General features: G+C 36.8%; 1 protein-coding gene across 3 annotated transcripts in view; it reads left to right on the plus strand.

The window, feature by feature from the left end:
* The first annotated feature begins 6680 nt into the window (after window positions 1–6680).
* Window positions 6681–17870, plus strand: part of LOC123635156 (pyrin and HIN domain-containing protein 1-like) — a 58951-nt gene continuing 47761 nt past the window's right edge. For all 3 annotated transcript variants that reach the window (XR_006734062.1, XM_045547037.1, XM_045547036.1), the window contains exons 1-6: window positions 6681–6849; window positions 10910–11176; window positions 12109–12251; window positions 12804–12968; window positions 15482–15904; window positions 17557–17745. Coding sequence is in view for 2 of the 3 variants with exons in the window: in XM_045547037.1 (XP_045402993.1) it covers window positions 10912–11176; window positions 12109–12251; window positions 12804–12968; window positions 15482–15904; window positions 17557–17745 (1185 nt within the window). In the remaining variant the exon portion in view is untranslated. The remainder of the gene's footprint in view (window positions 6850–10909; window positions 11177–12108; window positions 12252–12803; window positions 12969–15481; window positions 15905–17556; window positions 17746–17870) is intronic.

A 17870-nucleotide genomic window follows, 5' to 3' on the forward strand; every position in this document is an offset into this window, starting at 1 on the left:
TCAGTCAAGGAGATGACACCTGTTTTGCAACCAGCCTTCGCTGTATGCATGCATCAGGTGCAGTGCAATAACTAATTGAACTCCAATGAGTTTATTCTAAAAATTGATGATTTATATTACTTTGTTATATAAAGAAAGGGATAGACAATACATGGCCACAAGTAAAACCACAACATCAACCACAAATGGCACATGACCTATTCTTCTTACTTATACTACATTTTTTTCTTAATACAAGATTATTTCAGAAAAAAAGTACTAAATGCAAACAGCCAATCCAACTGAAAATAATTAACTTTAAACTACCAGGAATTCCAAAATCCATATGCCACATTTTCTCTATATACTCTCCAATTTTCTCTTATGTAAGCATATACATAATTTTTCTGAAAATGATATCATACAATATATTGTCCTATTATGTCTCTCTGAGTATTTGTATAATTCTTTTCATGTAGGTCCCGTATTCATTTGGCTCCTTGGCAGGTTGCATATCACTTTTCCTATTAATATTCTCATGTATGAATCTGATTAACTGATTAGCATGAACTGGAGAAAGGACTGTCCTGTGTAGGGCTGAACTGGTCACCTTGCTAAGAAGTCAAATCAAATGAAGTCTAACTGCCCACAGATGATCACTGTGTATATATAGTACCCCAGGCCAGAGCACCCCAGGACCTGATGGTTTGTGGATGAGCTCTACCCATGCCTTCAGCACTTTTTCTTATAGATTAAATAACCTCCCCTTCATTTAAAGTGCTCTGATGCAATTCAAGGAGACCAGGATGTTATAGAGAAAGGATATTAAATACAAGGCACCCTGATCTCTGAGTTTCTTTCAGCATGCTCCCTGTGAGAGCTCTGACAGTGAAAAATGCTGCCATGGTATAAACGACACTCTCCAGAGCACTGCAAGCCTAAAGCTACTGACAACAGGGCATTATGAAGGGTTCACCACACAAGTTCAGCAGGAAGTCTGTGAATCCAAACAATACCCTTGTGCTAATATGGTAAGTGGAGAATTTCATTAAGAGTTAATGGAGGATGTGACAGTCATATAAAGCTTAAAAGGACATAAATGTCTTTCTAAATAATAAAATATTTATGGAAATTAGTAAGGCAGTAAGTAATTTTGCTTAGCAGTGAACAGCATGGGCTATGGAATAAGATAGAACTGGTTTGAGTCTGGCTCCAACACCCACTAGTCAGATAATACTGGGAAAATAGCTTAAATGGTTGCTATATACTGGATTGTGTTGCCCAAATTCATATGATGAGCCCTAACCCCCAATGCTATGGTATTTGGAAATAGGGCCTTCAGAATGTGATTAGGTTAAGAGGTCAGGGTCCTCATCATGGGATTAGTTAGTGCCTTTGTAAGAAGAGGCATCAGAGAGCCCTCTCTTTGCCTCTCTCTGTCCTCTCTGTCCACTAGATGAGGGCCCAGCAAGAATATGGCTGTCTGCAAACCAGGAAGAGGGCCCATATGAGAAACTAAATTGGCCAGCACCTTGACCTTGGGCCCCCCAGCATCCAGAACCAGGAGACATGCCTGTTATTTAAGACATCCAATCTATATGTGTCATAGTAGACCAAACTAAGATAATAGTCTTCTTTAAAAAGAAGAAACTTTTCCTCATAGGGTTGATTTGAAAATCAAGGGACATAATGCATATACATTACTTATCACAGTCCCAGTGCATCATGAGAAATCAATATGCAGTAGGTACTATTATTCTTACTAAGGTAAAGACGTTAAAAATGCTGATAGAAGAAATGTTACCAACAAATAATAGAGAGAAATGACATAAATAATAATGCAACAACTGAAACTCTGATTTGTGTAGAAAGGTATAGAAAAGGAAAAACAAGGCCAGAAAGATAAAAAAAGCTGCCTTTTGTCATAAAGAGAAATGGAAGCTTCTTTGTATTAATAAAAAATAAGTACATAATTGAAAGATTTTATGCAAAGGAATGCCTGACCACTCTAACATTTTAGTAAATACACACACACATATATACACATACATATATATGTATACACACAGATATAGCAAATATATATATAATACAAATATTATATATATACACACACATACGTATGTTCTGGCAATTATCCTGAGGAATGGATAAGAGACACAGGAGGCAGGCGGATGAATTGAAAGCACAGGTGTGCTGGAGCCCACTCATTCCCCAGCTGGAAATTAGAAAGAACTGATTGTTAAATATTCAGTAATTTTTCTAGCTTAACATTTGACATAAAATCAACAGAAGTGGCGATATTTACACCATTGCAATTGGCAAACACTACAAATCAGGGTTCTTCCATGGTTATTGATATAGTTTAAATTAATATCTACCATTTTTGTAACTGTATTCTATTTGTTGCATTTGTTCTTTTTTTCTTTGTCCCCTCTTTTTTGCCTTTTATAGTTTTAACTGATGATTTTGTGATTTCTTTTTCTTTCTTCTCTTAGCATATGAACAATACTTATTAAATGTTTTAGTAGTTGCCTGAATGTTTCCAAAATATATTTTAAGTTATCTAAATCTACCTTCAAATAAGACCATATTGCTTCACATATAATACAGGTAACTTCAAGCTGAGAATTCCCAATTCTTTCACCTCTTTCCGTATGACATTTGTATCACTCATATCATTTATCTATATGCTTTAATTATTGAATACATTGTTCCTATTATTACTTTAATGAAACGGTTATCTTTTAAATCAATTAATAATATGAAAAATTTTTGAAATTTATCTTATCTTCATATATGCCTTCTCTGATGCTCTTCTTTTCTCCATGTAGATGTAAATTTCTAACCTACATCATTTTTCTTTTCCCCAAAGATTTAACATGGGCTTGCCTCCTGACAACAAATTCACAGTTTTTGCATGTCTGAATCTTCTTTATTTCTCCTTAACTTTTCAATGGTAATTCTTCTAGCTACAGAATTCTGGGTTGGTATATCTTTTTTTTTCAATCTTTTAAATATTTCACCCCACCCTCTTTCATCTTCTTCCTGCTTCGAATGTTTCCAACAGGAAGTCCACAGTAATTCTTGAAATCATTTTTGTATAATAAAGTGTTTTACTTTTCTCTGACTTCTAACAAGATTTCCCTTTTCTTTAACTGCACTTTGAATATAATATGCTCAGATATGATCATTTTATATTTATCTTCCTTAATGTTATCTGAGCTTCCTGCATCTGATGATTTCAGCCTCTGATTAATTTTTAAAAATATTTGGTCTACTAAAAAAAATTTAGTCTACAAAAAATATTTTTTATTCTACCAAGACTAATTAAGAAAAACAAGAAAAAAATAATATAAGTGAGCAATACTAGGAATGTAAAAAAATGACACCACAGATAATACATATATTAAAAAGATAATAAAAGAATATTGTGAACAATGTTATTCCAGGAAATTCAGTTACTTAGACATAATGGATGAAATTCTTGTAATGTACAACTTACCAAAACTGTCTCATAAAAAAATAAAATATCTGAATATGCCTGCATCTATTAAAGAAAATGAATTCATAACCAAAAATCATTCCATAATGAAAGTTTTGGGAATAAACACTTGATGAATTCTATCAAATATCTGAAGAGAAGATATTAACAATCCTAAACATACTCTTTTAGAGATGCAGGTTTAATGTCATACAAAAATTAAATAAAGATATTACACAAAAAGGAAAAAAAGGACAATTGCCTCACAAAAATAAATGTGAAAACATTTTTTAAATATTTTAAAAATAAACTTATCAATATGTAAATAAATGTTAAAGCATCATGAAAAAGTATGTTTTATGTCAGTGATAATAAGATTGGTTTAACACTTAAAATGCAGTCACCCTTTCCTATTTCTTGAGAAGGAAACATCTATTTTCTGGTGCAAGTGGCTGATGACTCTATAAATGTGTAAATCAATTTTGCTAACTGAAGCTGCCATACTAATAGGTTGGTTTCCTTCTTACCCTTAGGGATAATCAGTTGGTAAAGGACTTTAACACTCTCCATTTACATTTTCTTCTCAGAGACCACAAACCTTCACAGAAGCCTTGATCCATGGGCCTACAGTGGACCTTAAAAGCTCTGACTGTGGTTTCTTGATCTGATTGCTCTTCTACTGCTCTTGCTTTTCTTTCTCCTTAGAATCTTTCTGCTGTCTGTTAGACTGATGGCTGGGTACCGTGACAAATGTTTTCTATGAAAAGCCATATAGTAAAATCTTTAGGCTCTGCAGCCACATGAACTCTCCTGCAGCTTGTCAACTCCACAGATGCACCATGGAAAAGATATTGACAATGCATAAATGAGTAAATATAGCTGTGTTTCAATAAAACTTGATTTACAAAAGCAGATGGTGGGTTTGTTAGTATTGTCCCACAGACAGTAATTTGCCAATATCTTATATAGGACATCACTATGGTGAGAAATTTTCCCAGGGACCTTTAATGACACTGGGAATTAGTACTTCAGATGTTAAAAAGTCACACAGGTTTACCCAGACATTTTCCCTCATGTCAGGTGTTCTTGTATGTTCTATAGTGAGCTTTCTGTGTGACAGGACAAATGAATAACTGGCCACTGCCTCAGAGTCAGGAAAAATGCCCATTTTTTAGCATTTCTTTGCTCCATCTATTAAAATTTCATCTGGACAATATGGATTAGGGAGCATTTTTCTGAATTGTCTTTATTGGTGATAGCAATTTGTGTGTTGTATGCTGAAGTCCCAGTTGAGGACGTTATCACACATCAAAGGATCACAAGTAAAGAGGTAGAAAAATGTCCTGAAACATGGTCCTGCCATGTGTCCCTACCCTCTAACCTCTGGATTGGGTCCTCTCTAACATCCCTACCAAGTACCTTAAGACCACCTCAAGACACTCTTATTAACAGCAACATAAAGCCTACGAAAGGAAACTATGATATCCAAAAATGTTTGTGGCCATCGCTCCACAGATCTTCCTTGCTTCCTCTTGACTTACTCCTGCTTTGGAAAAGGTATTCATAAGGTTTCACATGAAGACTTCAACTCTTCTGCCATGACCCCACTTTGGAATGAGACAATCAGCTTTATTCTGCTCATCTGTAGCCTCACATCATTTGTCTGTGTTACCTGTGAAGGAAACCAAAATATTTCTCCCCAAAACGTTGAGCATTTTTAAGTTAAAGACACTGAAAACGCAGAGGGACACTCTGCCTCAGCCTCGCTGTCCTGATGGCAGGACATAAAGCCATCCTTACTAGAGACAGCACTTGCTCATCAGCTCAGAGAAGGCAGCACCAGGCACCCAACAAATCTGGGAACAGACTTTACTATTTTCTCACATTTTCCCACCTTTTAAAAGACTGGTATTGCTCTCTCCTTTGTCTTGTCACTGCATAGATTTCTGATTCTTTGTTGAATACCATTTGAACAAGGCTATTCAGTGACTGCCTGGAGAGAGAAATGTTAATACTTTTGAGCTGAGGCCTCTTCCATGTGATGAGTACAGCAGGTATTAATACATGTCTGCAGGTTTTTCTTTTGTTAATTGGACTTGTTTTTAAAAAAGTGTCTCAACTAAGAAGCCAAAAAGGGGGAAAAAAGTAGAAATTCTGTTTTTTCCCCTACAGATGTCGTTGGGCCACTTTTTTCAGTCCTGGCCACATCCTGTTTGCAGATCAGATGGTGAGTTAACACAACACCGTCTGCTGGCTGCTGCCCTTTATTTGACATCTGGGAGTTGCAATACCCTGAAGGGCACCCAAATCCTTACAAGAAAAAAAACAGTGCTAATCCAAGTGTTTACCACTCTCCTTACCCTGCCAGAAACTCACTACACTTCCAGAAATTCCCAGGCTTCAATGTTTTCATGATATGAACCTACTATCCACTTGTTTTTATCCATTAGTAATGCAGAAAGCAAGAGCAATCAGGAATTTAATCATTGAGGTAAAGCAGCCTAGTCATAGGCAAGGGGACAGAGAGTGTCAAACTCTCTTATGTATATTGGAGGAAGGATTTACATGTTCATAATGATTTTCTGATCTGTCAAGTCCCAGGTTTGTCAACTAATAACTGGGTGAATGTTTCAGGTAGTATTTAAATCAATAGTGATTGCATAGCAGACATTCCCCCATCCAAGAGATGCAGCCAAGTACCAGTAGCAACAGATGATTCTACCGAGATCTCCTCCTGTCTCTCCATGCAGTGTGAAGGAAGGAGGGAGACCTGGCTGGGTGGCTCATTTTGCTTCTCTTACATCTGAGCCTCATTCAAGGGAATATAGGTCTCTAATGACCATGTGTGAGACTGCTCCATGAGAAAGTTCTAATGTCGGAAATTCTTTCAGCTATTGACATTTGTAAAGAAAAAAAACATTTATTGTACAAATTTATGAATTATAAGTGTAATGTTTTCACATGAATATGTTGCATAGTGGTGAATTCAGGGCTTTTATGGTACTTATCACCCAAATAATATATGTTGTACCCACTAAGTAATTTCTACTCATGCACTCCCTTCTTTGCCCTCTCTCTTTTTATTTTGGTAAAGATAATTACAGGAAGGAAGCTGGTTATTTTCCCTGACAAAGAAAATCAGAATCGAAAGCTAAAACCATTGATGGGAGGAGTCTCAACATTGTTTCACAACTCCTCTCTGCCTGGAGCCATTGCACAGTATGAGCCAGCCAGCACTAGTCAAGTTATTAAGTGACTGTAACCAGGGCATTTTTTTCCAAGATTGTAACATCCTGCAGCTCAGTTTCTGAGAGCCAAACAAGCATTGATTCCTGCATTTCTGAAGACCTCCAGATCTAGACTACTGTTGAAAAATTTCCAGTGAGGTGAGTTCTGTGGCTATTATTTTTAAAGAAGATCTGGATTCTTCCTTGAAATCCACTAGATCACAAAGAGAAAATCAGTATTGGTTCTTCCAGGTATGTGGGGAGGGGAGTAGGGTTGATGTCGGCTATTCTCAGGAAAATGAAAACTGCAGTTGCTTGGTTCTAACCCTTCATTTACTTAGAAAGAGAGTGGATAGTTTTTAATTCCATCACAACTGAAGCCTGAAAAAGTGGAAATGCATTTTGACCATTGCAGATTTTAAAATTAATTTTCGGAGTGTCTATTAACATAAGTTGTAATGTGGAAAAAGCCTTTGGTTTTCTTTGCTGGAGGTGCTCAGGAACTCGGTGGCTGTAGTGGGGCCTGGGTAAAAGACAAGAGAGTGGTGTGAACAGTATCATGAAATAATATTAAGGAAAAATCACATCTGAAGATAAAACTGTATCTTATGGTATTATTCCAATTTTACAAAACATTAGAATCAATGAACACTCAGAGTAGGAAATTTTGTTTCACAAGCACAGATAGTCCAATAAGTGGTATGTTAATATTTTCATAAGTATGTTTAACTTACTTTAACTCCATTCTACCACAGGTGTTCAAGGGAGTATTTCTACCATTTCTTATTACTTTATGCTTTCTTGAAAGTTAATTATTTTTTTGTCTGTTGGTAAGGTGGTGAAGTCAATTAGGAAAAGATTTCAACTGCAAACTTTGGGAATTTTTAAAAGACTTTATGTACCTTGGTACAATATTTATTACATGTGTGCTTGAATAGAATGGGAGATTTTAAACTTTGATTTCTGAACTATATAAATGTTAGATAAATCTTGTTAATTTATTGATCATGCTGCTCAAGTTTTTATATCTTTACTATTTTTTTACCTTGTTCATTTAGTAATTAAGAGATATACTTACTGTTTTCCTATCATAAAATTGTGTTATTCTTTGTCATTCTCTCAAATTCATATATAGTATGTAATATATATACTCACACACACATATATATAATGAATATTATATGTATTTTAATCATCTGTACATGTATACAAACATGTATGCACATATATAAATATACACGTGTGTAGGGGTGTGTGCCTGTCTGTGTGATATGGAAAGAAATATATAATAGTAATTATAGGGACATGAAGGATTATAAGATAATTACATAATATATATTTATTGTAAGGTTTTTGGATGATTGGCGCCAGAGAAAGACTAGTAGAGCGGAAAGGGGCAAGTAACAAGGCTTTATTTGAGCGGTCCCGAGAGAGGGGCCAGAGAATTCGTGCCACCCAGAAGTTTTGAGTAGGCTTATATATGTTTTTTTAAAGTTGGGGGATGGGGTCTATTGGCGCAAAGAGTTTTGGCGGGAAGAGTCGGGGATTTTCCGTTGCGGTTTCAGGGCAGAACGTGGAACAGCCAGGTCCGGGGCTGTTCCTGGATATGCCCACAAAGTTGAGTCTGGCAGGTGTTGGGGGAAGGAGGATAAGAATTTAGAGGGGGGTGGGGGAGGCATCTCCTGGAGACCGGCTCTGTGCCAATCTTACATTTATCATTATTAGATAAATTCATAATTTAAACATTCATTTTCCTATGAATTGAAACTTTTATCATTATTTTGTATATGAAATTACTTTTTGTCTCAAAATCTATTTAATGTTATACTAACATAGATAAACTGGCTTTCGTTCAGTTACTCTTTGCAAGATTTTTTAAAAATTTCTTCACCTTTAAGTAATTGTTTGTTAACAACATATATGTAGATTTCTTAAATCAAATTTGATGAAAGTTTTCACCTAACTGGTTAGGATTTTTAAGTAGATACTGATATTATCTATCTGCTATATTCAATTTATGACACTTCTATAATCTCCTGTTTGTTTTGCTTTTTTAAATTTATACCTCTATCTCACCTTCTAAGACAAATTCATTAGTAAATTGTCATATTCTTTTTCCTTTGTCTTTCCACCAAGTTGGTATACTTTCTGTTTCTCTTCTCTCTGATTGGGCTTTCCTTTTTAAGATATAAGCACACATAATCAAGTTTGTTTTTCCTACTTGCTTATCTTTTGGTCTACATTACTTATTAATTTTATTTATTGCTTTCTTACTGAATATTACTTCCGATATATGTGTTCATGTTAGTCTTTCTCTTGCAAAAATACTTGGGCCTTCAGTATCAAGGAAGAGTTATTGAGGCTTTTATGCTTTGAATGTCATTTTAAGTAGATTAAAATTCTAGTTTTGAAATTACTTTTTCCTCAAAACAAGTGGATAACACCCTTTCTATACCTGTGTGATTATACATTTTTTGAAATTCAGAATTTGGAGCATTCAGAAATGCTATTTAATGCTTATACTCTAAATATTGTATTACTGGAAACTCCATTGTATTTGATTTCTTATTCTAAAATCAAAAGCCCTAATATTTTACAACAAAACATATGAACATTGACATTTAAGTGAAAAAAATAAATATTATATATAGCGTTCTGCCACATCACATTTTTTAATTTGCAAATAAATTGTGTTTTCATAGTGACAAAAAAATCACAACTTACCATTTTTAAATTTTTTTGGTTTTGCAATAGGTTAGAGATTTTGAATCAGCATTATATAAAAATTACTTCATAGTCCTACTGTTGGCAGTTTTATTATTAAAAATCAGTTTCAATCTGATACTTGAATCTTTGTGGGTGATCTATTCTTCATTTCTGGAGCCTTCCAAAGTAGTCATTTCGTATCTAATATTCTTCAGTTTCACTATAATATGGCTTTGTATGGATTGTCTCTTCATTCTATGAGCCTTTGCAATCTGAGGACACTCATGTTCCTCAAGAAGGAAGCAAATAACAGCTCCAGGAATTATTTATAAAATATCCCAGTTATACAAAAGGTGCACAAAGACATGGCTCTTAAACTAAAAATATTCATTAATTTAAAAAGAAAATTGGAATCCATACCATGCATTGAGTATTGTCAAGGAAGTGCTAAATACTTCCAGGTCAGTCTATGTGGGACCTGGTCTATGTTAGGACTCTGGGTGAAACTTTTAGAAGACAAAGACTCCAGTGAGACTGAAAGGTTGTATGGGAGGTAGTCAGAGAAAGAAATGTAATATTGGCTTTTCAGACATTGAGAAAGGAATTAGCAAATTCATGAAGCATTAAAATACAAGGTGTGTTGTACATTTACAAAATATAGGATATAAGGAATACAAAAGTATCAGAAGTAAAAAAGATGCAGATATTCAAGGTCTTCTGAGACATTTTAGGAGTAAAAAAATTTTCAAAATGAGCATGGGGAAATATTGAAGGATTTCAGTGGGATAAAAACATGGCTCTGTGAAAAGAACGAATTAGATAAATCAAGCCTAAATAATAATAAACAGCTAATGAAGTAATTCCAGCCAACAAATGCTGTGTCCCTATACAAGGGAGCATGCAGATGTTTAGCAAAGTGGTGGCATTAAGGGCATGGAGGGCACAGAAGACAGTCCCAGATCAAGGCAGACAGGATGCCAATGAGGGCTGACTATGAAAGAGACAAGGGGACTCAGATTGAGACCCCAGCTTGGAACTCAGAAGGATATTCTATAAAGTAGGAGGCTGCAGACCATTTAAACAGAAACCAGTTTAGTCACAGTGGGAGTGAGAAGAGTCAGTAACCAATAGGCAGACATTGGGTGTTGGGGTCCAGCTCCAACAAAGGATGGGATAAGGAACCAGAAACTCTGGCACTGCACAGCCCATAGCCTAAACTCTAGCAATTCTATGTTTCAAAACCTCCTTCCACTACACACACCTTGAGTCACCTCAACCATCCTCACTCATTAAACAGGATGAATTTCATACACATCCCTAATGTGGCAACTCACGACCCAATGTCAACAGTGACATATCTGGTCATTAAGTCCCTTTTTGTCACACACATCCATGGAAAACACTTTCATATGGGCTCCTCACTCAGGTAGGCATAAGCAGTCATTTAAATTGTCTGTATATGTGTGTAACATTCTATGCCATTTTTCTCTTGTATGCTCACCCATGTCTTTAGAAATGGCAAATCAACGTGGGAGGATTATTCTGCTTAAAGTATTATATGAAATCAATGCTGATCATTTTAAGATGATTAAGTTCTTACTGTCTGGTGCTTTAAATCTGACTGAAAAAATGCAAGAAGAATATGACAAAGTTCAGATTGCTAACTTGTTGGTAAAAAGGTTCCCACGTGATGCCGGTGTGGACAAACTTATACAACTCTGCAAAGATATACCAGCATTCCAAGGATTTGTTAAAACTCTTAAAGAAGAAAAGTCAAAAGGTAACAGGGAACAGGGAACACTAACTACCTCCCTGCTACTCTCCCCAACTCTTCTCAACCTTGACTAGAACCTCACCTTGGACACAGTGGATACACCCCTGTCAAGATTTGTGACTGCGGCCTTGGCAGTGTTGGTACTTCACATGCCATGTTAACAACTTAGAGCATTCCAATTCTAATGCAGATTGTTGTATTTTGGAGGGTGTATTTGGGATACAGTGAAAAAACAAAAGTGAGAGGGAGTTGATGAGAGACTGAGACTTCCAATACATTAGAAAGACCAGGTAATGACAAAATAAAATTTTAAAATTTGCAGTGTATATTAGAAATATGTGCATTTAACCAAAAATGTATCTGTCTCATTGAGACTATTTAACCCATCATCACCCCTTATAACAAAAAAGAGGTAGTACTTAAATATAACCCTACCTCTAAGAAGTGTGAAAAACTTTCCTGTTGTAAAGTCACTGAATTTAAAAAATATACATATATATATATATATATATTTGAAAAAGTCAAAGTCCAAAATCACCATATCTCCCCTCACAAATCTGTACCACATTTCCATGCACTGGTTTCTGTAATTTGAATATATTATCTGCAGAACATGACCAAACTGTCAGCATCATGAGCACATTCAATTTTTAAAAGGAAATGATAGGAGAACAGGATGGGGAGGGTCTTGACTAATCACATAGAGTTCAGAGGACAGGAAGGATGTGCTCAGTGCATGGGGGTGGGTGGTGTACAGGAGCACGAGACAGTGCCTGTACCTGTGCTGTACTGCCGGTTACCTTGAGGCCAGGATGGACTGATGCAGTGGAGTAAAACCTGAGCCTCCAGCAGGAGCTGGGAGGGATTAACATAGAAACTACTTCAGCTCTCTGAGACCATGAGCTCTGGGTTTATATGTCCTTTTTTTCTTGCAATAGTTGTGAAAAAAGTTAAATCCACACCAGAAAAAGGAACACCCTCAAAAAAGAGCAAGCAGAAAGAAGAGGGTCCTTCTACACCTGCCCCCTCCACAAGCAAAGTTCTCACACATGAAGGAGCAGAGGTGACTCCTGGACCTCAGGTAAGATTGAGGAAGAGGAATAGGTGTCACATCCCACAGAAGAAACTCTTCTAAGCTCTTCCTCTCAAGCTCTACATCAGATAGTGATGTCTTCATTAGTTTGCCATCTGGTTTAAGATTCAGCAAAATGCCTGATAATTGATGATCCTTTTTGTGCAAGATAGCTTTCCAAAAACTTTAGTAAACATAAAATAAATATGCATATTCATATATATTTCCTAAATATATCTTCATCTCCAGTAGAGGAGTGTTAACTTGAGAATCAGATAGGAAAATACTTTACCTGAGTTTATGAAAACCTAGTTTTTCTACTTCCAAGTCTGCACATTCATGAACAGAGGTAATTAGAGAAATGAAATGATTTGTATAACTTTCTCTGCCTCCTTTGTTTAAAGAAACCATATATGTCTACCTCTTACAACTGGCCAAGCATGGACGGAACCCACTCAAGTTTCCATGAAACACATTGATAGGTATAATAAGCCTACTTCCCAGGAATGAAAATGTGCTCTACTTTTTTTGGGAATAACAGGAAAATAAAATTACTTTCAGAAAAGAAAAAACACAGCCAAAAGAAAGGACGGGACTAAAAGGAGTAAGGTGTCGGAGGAGCAGACTCAATCTCCATGTCTTGCCGGAGCCAGCACATCCACAAGCATGGGCCGTCTCCCACCTCCCCAGACCTCATCAGCTCCATCCAACACTTTCCCACCTGAGGTATGCTCTTCCTGGTCCCTTTTGCCTCAATTTCTTCTACTAAAAGCACAGAAATCTGATTTCAGCTTCTACTTTAAAATAGCATCAATAATTAACAAGTTAATCAAAGGTATATATTGAGAATTCACTACGTTTTAAGCTTTTGCTTCCACAGGGATATTGATGAACCTGACATTATGTCTCAGTGCAGAAAGTTTTCTGTGCTGAGTTGTCCCTTATGGTGTAGGGTCCATAACAGTACAGGGAGATACAGCAGTTGGGTCCCTGTCCACTGCTCCCATCTCTTTCATAGCTCTTCTCTTGCTCACTAATTTCTTCAAGTTTTTTTGACCAACACCATGCTCCTTTCCACTTCAGGATTTTCACATGCCATGTTACTTTCACCTGGAAGACTCTTACCTGGCCAACCCTACTGACCCTCTACATCCCAAACACTGATCTCTTGTCCTCAGGAAATGCTCACTTAGACCACAGTGACCTTGGTAAAAACTTCAGGATGTTCTCTGTGGTAGAAACTTGCTTCTTTCTTTGCTACTATTTATGACAACTGAAATTAAGAAATGTTTATCTTTCCTGCTTACTCTGAGTTCCAAGATCAAGGCTACTTTGTCAGTCTGTGGACCAGTGTATCCCAGAGCCTAGATCAGTGTCTCCTCCTAGGAAGCTCTCAGTAAATACATTACTCAATGAAAAAGTGAAAACTAACTTCTAAGACATGAATCAGAACAGCTTATGAAAGAACAAGTAAGGATCATCTGACCCAAAGAGACATGGTGTCTATTGTGAGTCCCAAGGGTTGTAAAAACAAAAAGAAGTGATGCAACAGACAGGTGCAGTTGAGGAGTTTAGAAAAATCTAGGCTGAAAGAACACCATATACCAAGATGTAGAAATGGAAGGAAGTGAACTATAATTTATAATTACAAGTTTCTGATGATACTTCTGAAGTTGTCCCTTTCTCACACTTGGACAGGCCAACCTTTCCTGTATGCATATATCAGGGACAGTCTAATAACTAATTGAAACTCCAATAAGCTTTATACCAAAAATGAGTGACTTATATTTCTATGACACACACCCAAATGGATAGTCTATAATGGGCCACAAGTGATGAACCAAAAACATCAACCACAATTGAAACAAGGTCTATTTCTTTTTCTTACAATAGATTTTTATGTTAACACAAGATTATTTCAGAAAAGAATTACAAAATGCAGACAACCAGAAAATCAAACAGAAAATATTTAAATTTAAATTACCAGCTATTACACCATCCATATTATGCTACAATGTTTTTTGTATCCTCTTATTTTCTCATATGGAAGTACATACACAATTATGCTTAAAATGGTATCATACAATATATTGTCTCATTCTTTCTCTCTGAGTAGCTGTACAATTCCCTTCATGTATGCTCTGTATTCCATATAAGTTTTCATATTTCTGTTACTATTAATATTCTCATGTTTGCCCTATATTCAAATGACTCCTTATAAGATTGCATATTAGTGTTGCTATTAATATTCTCATGTATGAGTCTGCTGTTACTGATTAACTTGCATTGGGGAAAGGACTTTCCAGTGTTAGGTTGAACTGCTCATGTTCATGAGAAGACACATCCAATCAAGGCCAGTCATCCACAGGTGATCACCGTGTGTGGTATCCCAGGCCAGAGCATCCCACAGCCTGCTGGATTGTGGATGAGCCCCACCCATGCCTCCCACAATTCTCCTGATTGACTACACCACCTCCCTTCATTTAAAGTGTTCTGCTGCAAATTTAGGAGACCAGGACATTATGGAGAAAGGATATTAAAGACAAATCACCCTAATCTCAGGTTTCTGACAGCAAGCTCCTCCTAGAGCCCAACATTGAGAACTGCTGCAGTGGTGGAAGTGGCCATCTCCAGAGCATCACTACCCTGAATCTTCTGACATTAGGGTATCAGGAAGGCTTCAGACCACATGTGTTCCCACCTGCTGTAACAGCACTGAATGTTAGACAGAGGAACTATGACTTACACTCTCAAAATTTCCCAGTCTACACTAGTGATAACTGAAAATTCTTCATGTCTGTGGTTTGCAGTGGGCACCATCTTCCATTTTCAGTGCTATTTAATAATATATGTCTATAGTTGTGCTCTCATGCTCTAACTTGGTAAGCCTAAGACTACAATTTATTATTTTGTTCTTAAATTTCTTTAAAAGTACTTCATGGCAGAGCTCTCAGAATCCACTGCTCTGATGTTCCTCTTATGCTTTATTTCTTGAGGATTATTCTTTCACAAAATGTCTGCCTGCTTTCCACACATGCAGTCTCCTCTATGACATCCTCTGGCTATGGCACCAGTTCAGGATATGCTCTGCTGCCCTGCACAGCGACCCTCATCCTGACCACAGCTCTAAACATCTGTAAATGTTGCTGGGCTCCAGGTCATGACTGAGGTCACTGGGTAGTGGTTCTGTATTCCCCACTCAAAAATTTTCCTTTGTTCTCCTGTGCTATTGTACACAGATCCCAAAACCACCGGCCACCTCTCAGACAACCACTAGAAAACTTGATCTCCAAAAGGGCCCGATGGTGGTGATGGTGCTGAGTGCAGCAGATCCATTTGCATATGAGTCCTCAGAAAAGGAGACCAAAAAAATGTTTCATGCTACGGTGGCTACAGAGAAACAGTTCTTTCATATGAAGGTTTTCAACATCAAGTTGAAGAGAATATTCACCAGAAAGAGAATCATCACCATATCAGATTATTTTGAATATGACCATCTCCTAGAGGTGAATGAAGCCTCTTCTGTATCTGAAGCTGGTCCTGACCAAAAGATTGAGGTTCCAAACAACGTCATGAACAGAGCAAAGGAAACCCTGCCGATAGATATTATTAAAACGCAAGCTTCTGGGACTATTGTATATGGATTATTTACACTACGTACGGTAAGTCCTCAAAATTCTTTTGTTTCATTTCTCCACCAATACCTGGAAAAAGAAGACTTTTGTGGTGCTAAATGCAGTTTTGCCTGTTTCCTGAACATTAGAACCCAAGATTCTCTCAAGACTAATAAGTTGGTAAAGTCTTTTCTCAGGATAACACTGGGAATTAGGGAACCTATTAATATTTTCCTTCCCACATTTTCCTTCCCAGAATATTACCCTGTACTTTTTAGCAAAGTGATCCTGGGAAGACTTGAGATTTCATCAGCTCTGAACTATGTGTTATTCTAAGCTACGATGATTAAGCATAGTGTAGGGTCTAGATCCATATACATATTCTACTAAATTTATTTGTTTGTTTGTTTGTTTGTTTTTAAACAGAATCTCACTCTGCTGCCCAGGCTAGAGTGCCGTGGCATCAGCCTAACTCACAGCAACCTCAAACTCATGGGCTCAAGCGATCCTCCTGCCTCAGCCTCCCAAGTAACTGGGACTACAGGCATGTGCCACAACGCCCAGCTCATTTTTTCTGTTTTTAGGAGAAACAGCTCTTGTTCAGGCTGGTCTCCAACTCCTGAGCTCAAGAGATTCTCCTGCCTTGGCCTCCCAGAGAGCTAGGATTACAGGCATGAGCCACTAAGCCCAGCCTAAATATATTTTTGATTATTACCTCAGCTGTAGCAATAATCACTCTATTTTCATTTTGGATGAAGTATTCCCCTTTGAGATTTGAGTTCTGTTTTTTACAGTCAGAGCAAGTAATGAATCGCCTGATCATGCCTGGAACACAAAGGCAGTCAACGAGTTAGGATGATGTTGTAACCAAATGAGAATCATTCATCAAAAAGATATTGAACAACTGAGAAGTCTGAATTTAGGTGATACTTAGAAATTCAGGTAATCTAAACTTGCCATTTAGATATGACAATTAAACAAAAAGCACACAGTGGTTTACCATAAGACATTCAGACCAAAAAAAACTATAACCTGCTATTGATTCAAGTAATTTCTCATATGATCAACAGCTCACAACATAGTGTATTTAATTGTTTTCTAGCAAAACCCCTTATTTCCCCTGTATTATTTTCTGTCCACACTCTTAAAGTGATCATTGTCATGAACCCAATTCTAGACTTGAAGAATTATAGCCTTGGTGAGCAAGAAAGTGAAAAGTTTCAGCTCAAGGACCTGAGCTCAGGAGGGTGAGAAGACTCAGTAAATGGAGAAGGTAGAAAAAGTAATTAGGGAGTTACTAGAACCTTCCATTTTATTACAGATCTCTCATAAGCTACTGAATACATAGATGTAGCAGATGGCCATCCTTTTGCATAGGGGAAGAGGTCAAAAAAGCCTCCCAAGGATTTCAGATTCCTCTGGATAAAGGTGCTTTGGGAATCATAGCTGTCCTGGAGGAGAAAGCAGCAGAAATTTGGAAAATAGCCCACTGTTCTAGAGCTGTCAGAGAAATACCTAGAATATGATAATAAGAAAGAACTCACTGAGAAATTCTGGTTTAAGGCACATGTATGTTTGTACAGTACTACCACTTGCTGTCCTGCTACTTGTTTTAACCTTATGTCATACATAAGGTATGTTCTCTTATGTATGATAGTTAACTGTGTTCTCAAGAATTGTATATAAATTTTCTGTTCCAGAAAACAGTAAATAAGAACAACACAATCTATGAAATCCATGATAATGAAGGAGAAATTGAAGTAGTGGGGAAGGGAAAATGTCACAATATTCCCTGTGAGGAAGGAGATAAACTTCAACTTTTCTGCTTTCGACTGAGAAAAAAGAAACCGACATCAAAACTGATTTCTGAAATACATAGTTTCATTCAGGTGAGAATTAGTTTTCCAAAGAGGAAATGATTTGCTTCCAGTTTTGCAAAATCCATATAAGTGCTTTCTAAGACATAGAGTCAATCCAAAAGCATGAGAAAGCAGGTGGTGCCTAGTACTCATAT

This window comes from Lemur catta, chromosome 3, assembly GCF_020740605.2.
Source record: "Lemur catta isolate mLemCat1 chromosome 3, mLemCat1.pri, whole genome shotgun sequence".
Classification (NCBI taxonomy): Eukaryota; Metazoa; Chordata; class Mammalia; order Primates; family Lemuridae; genus Lemur; species Lemur catta.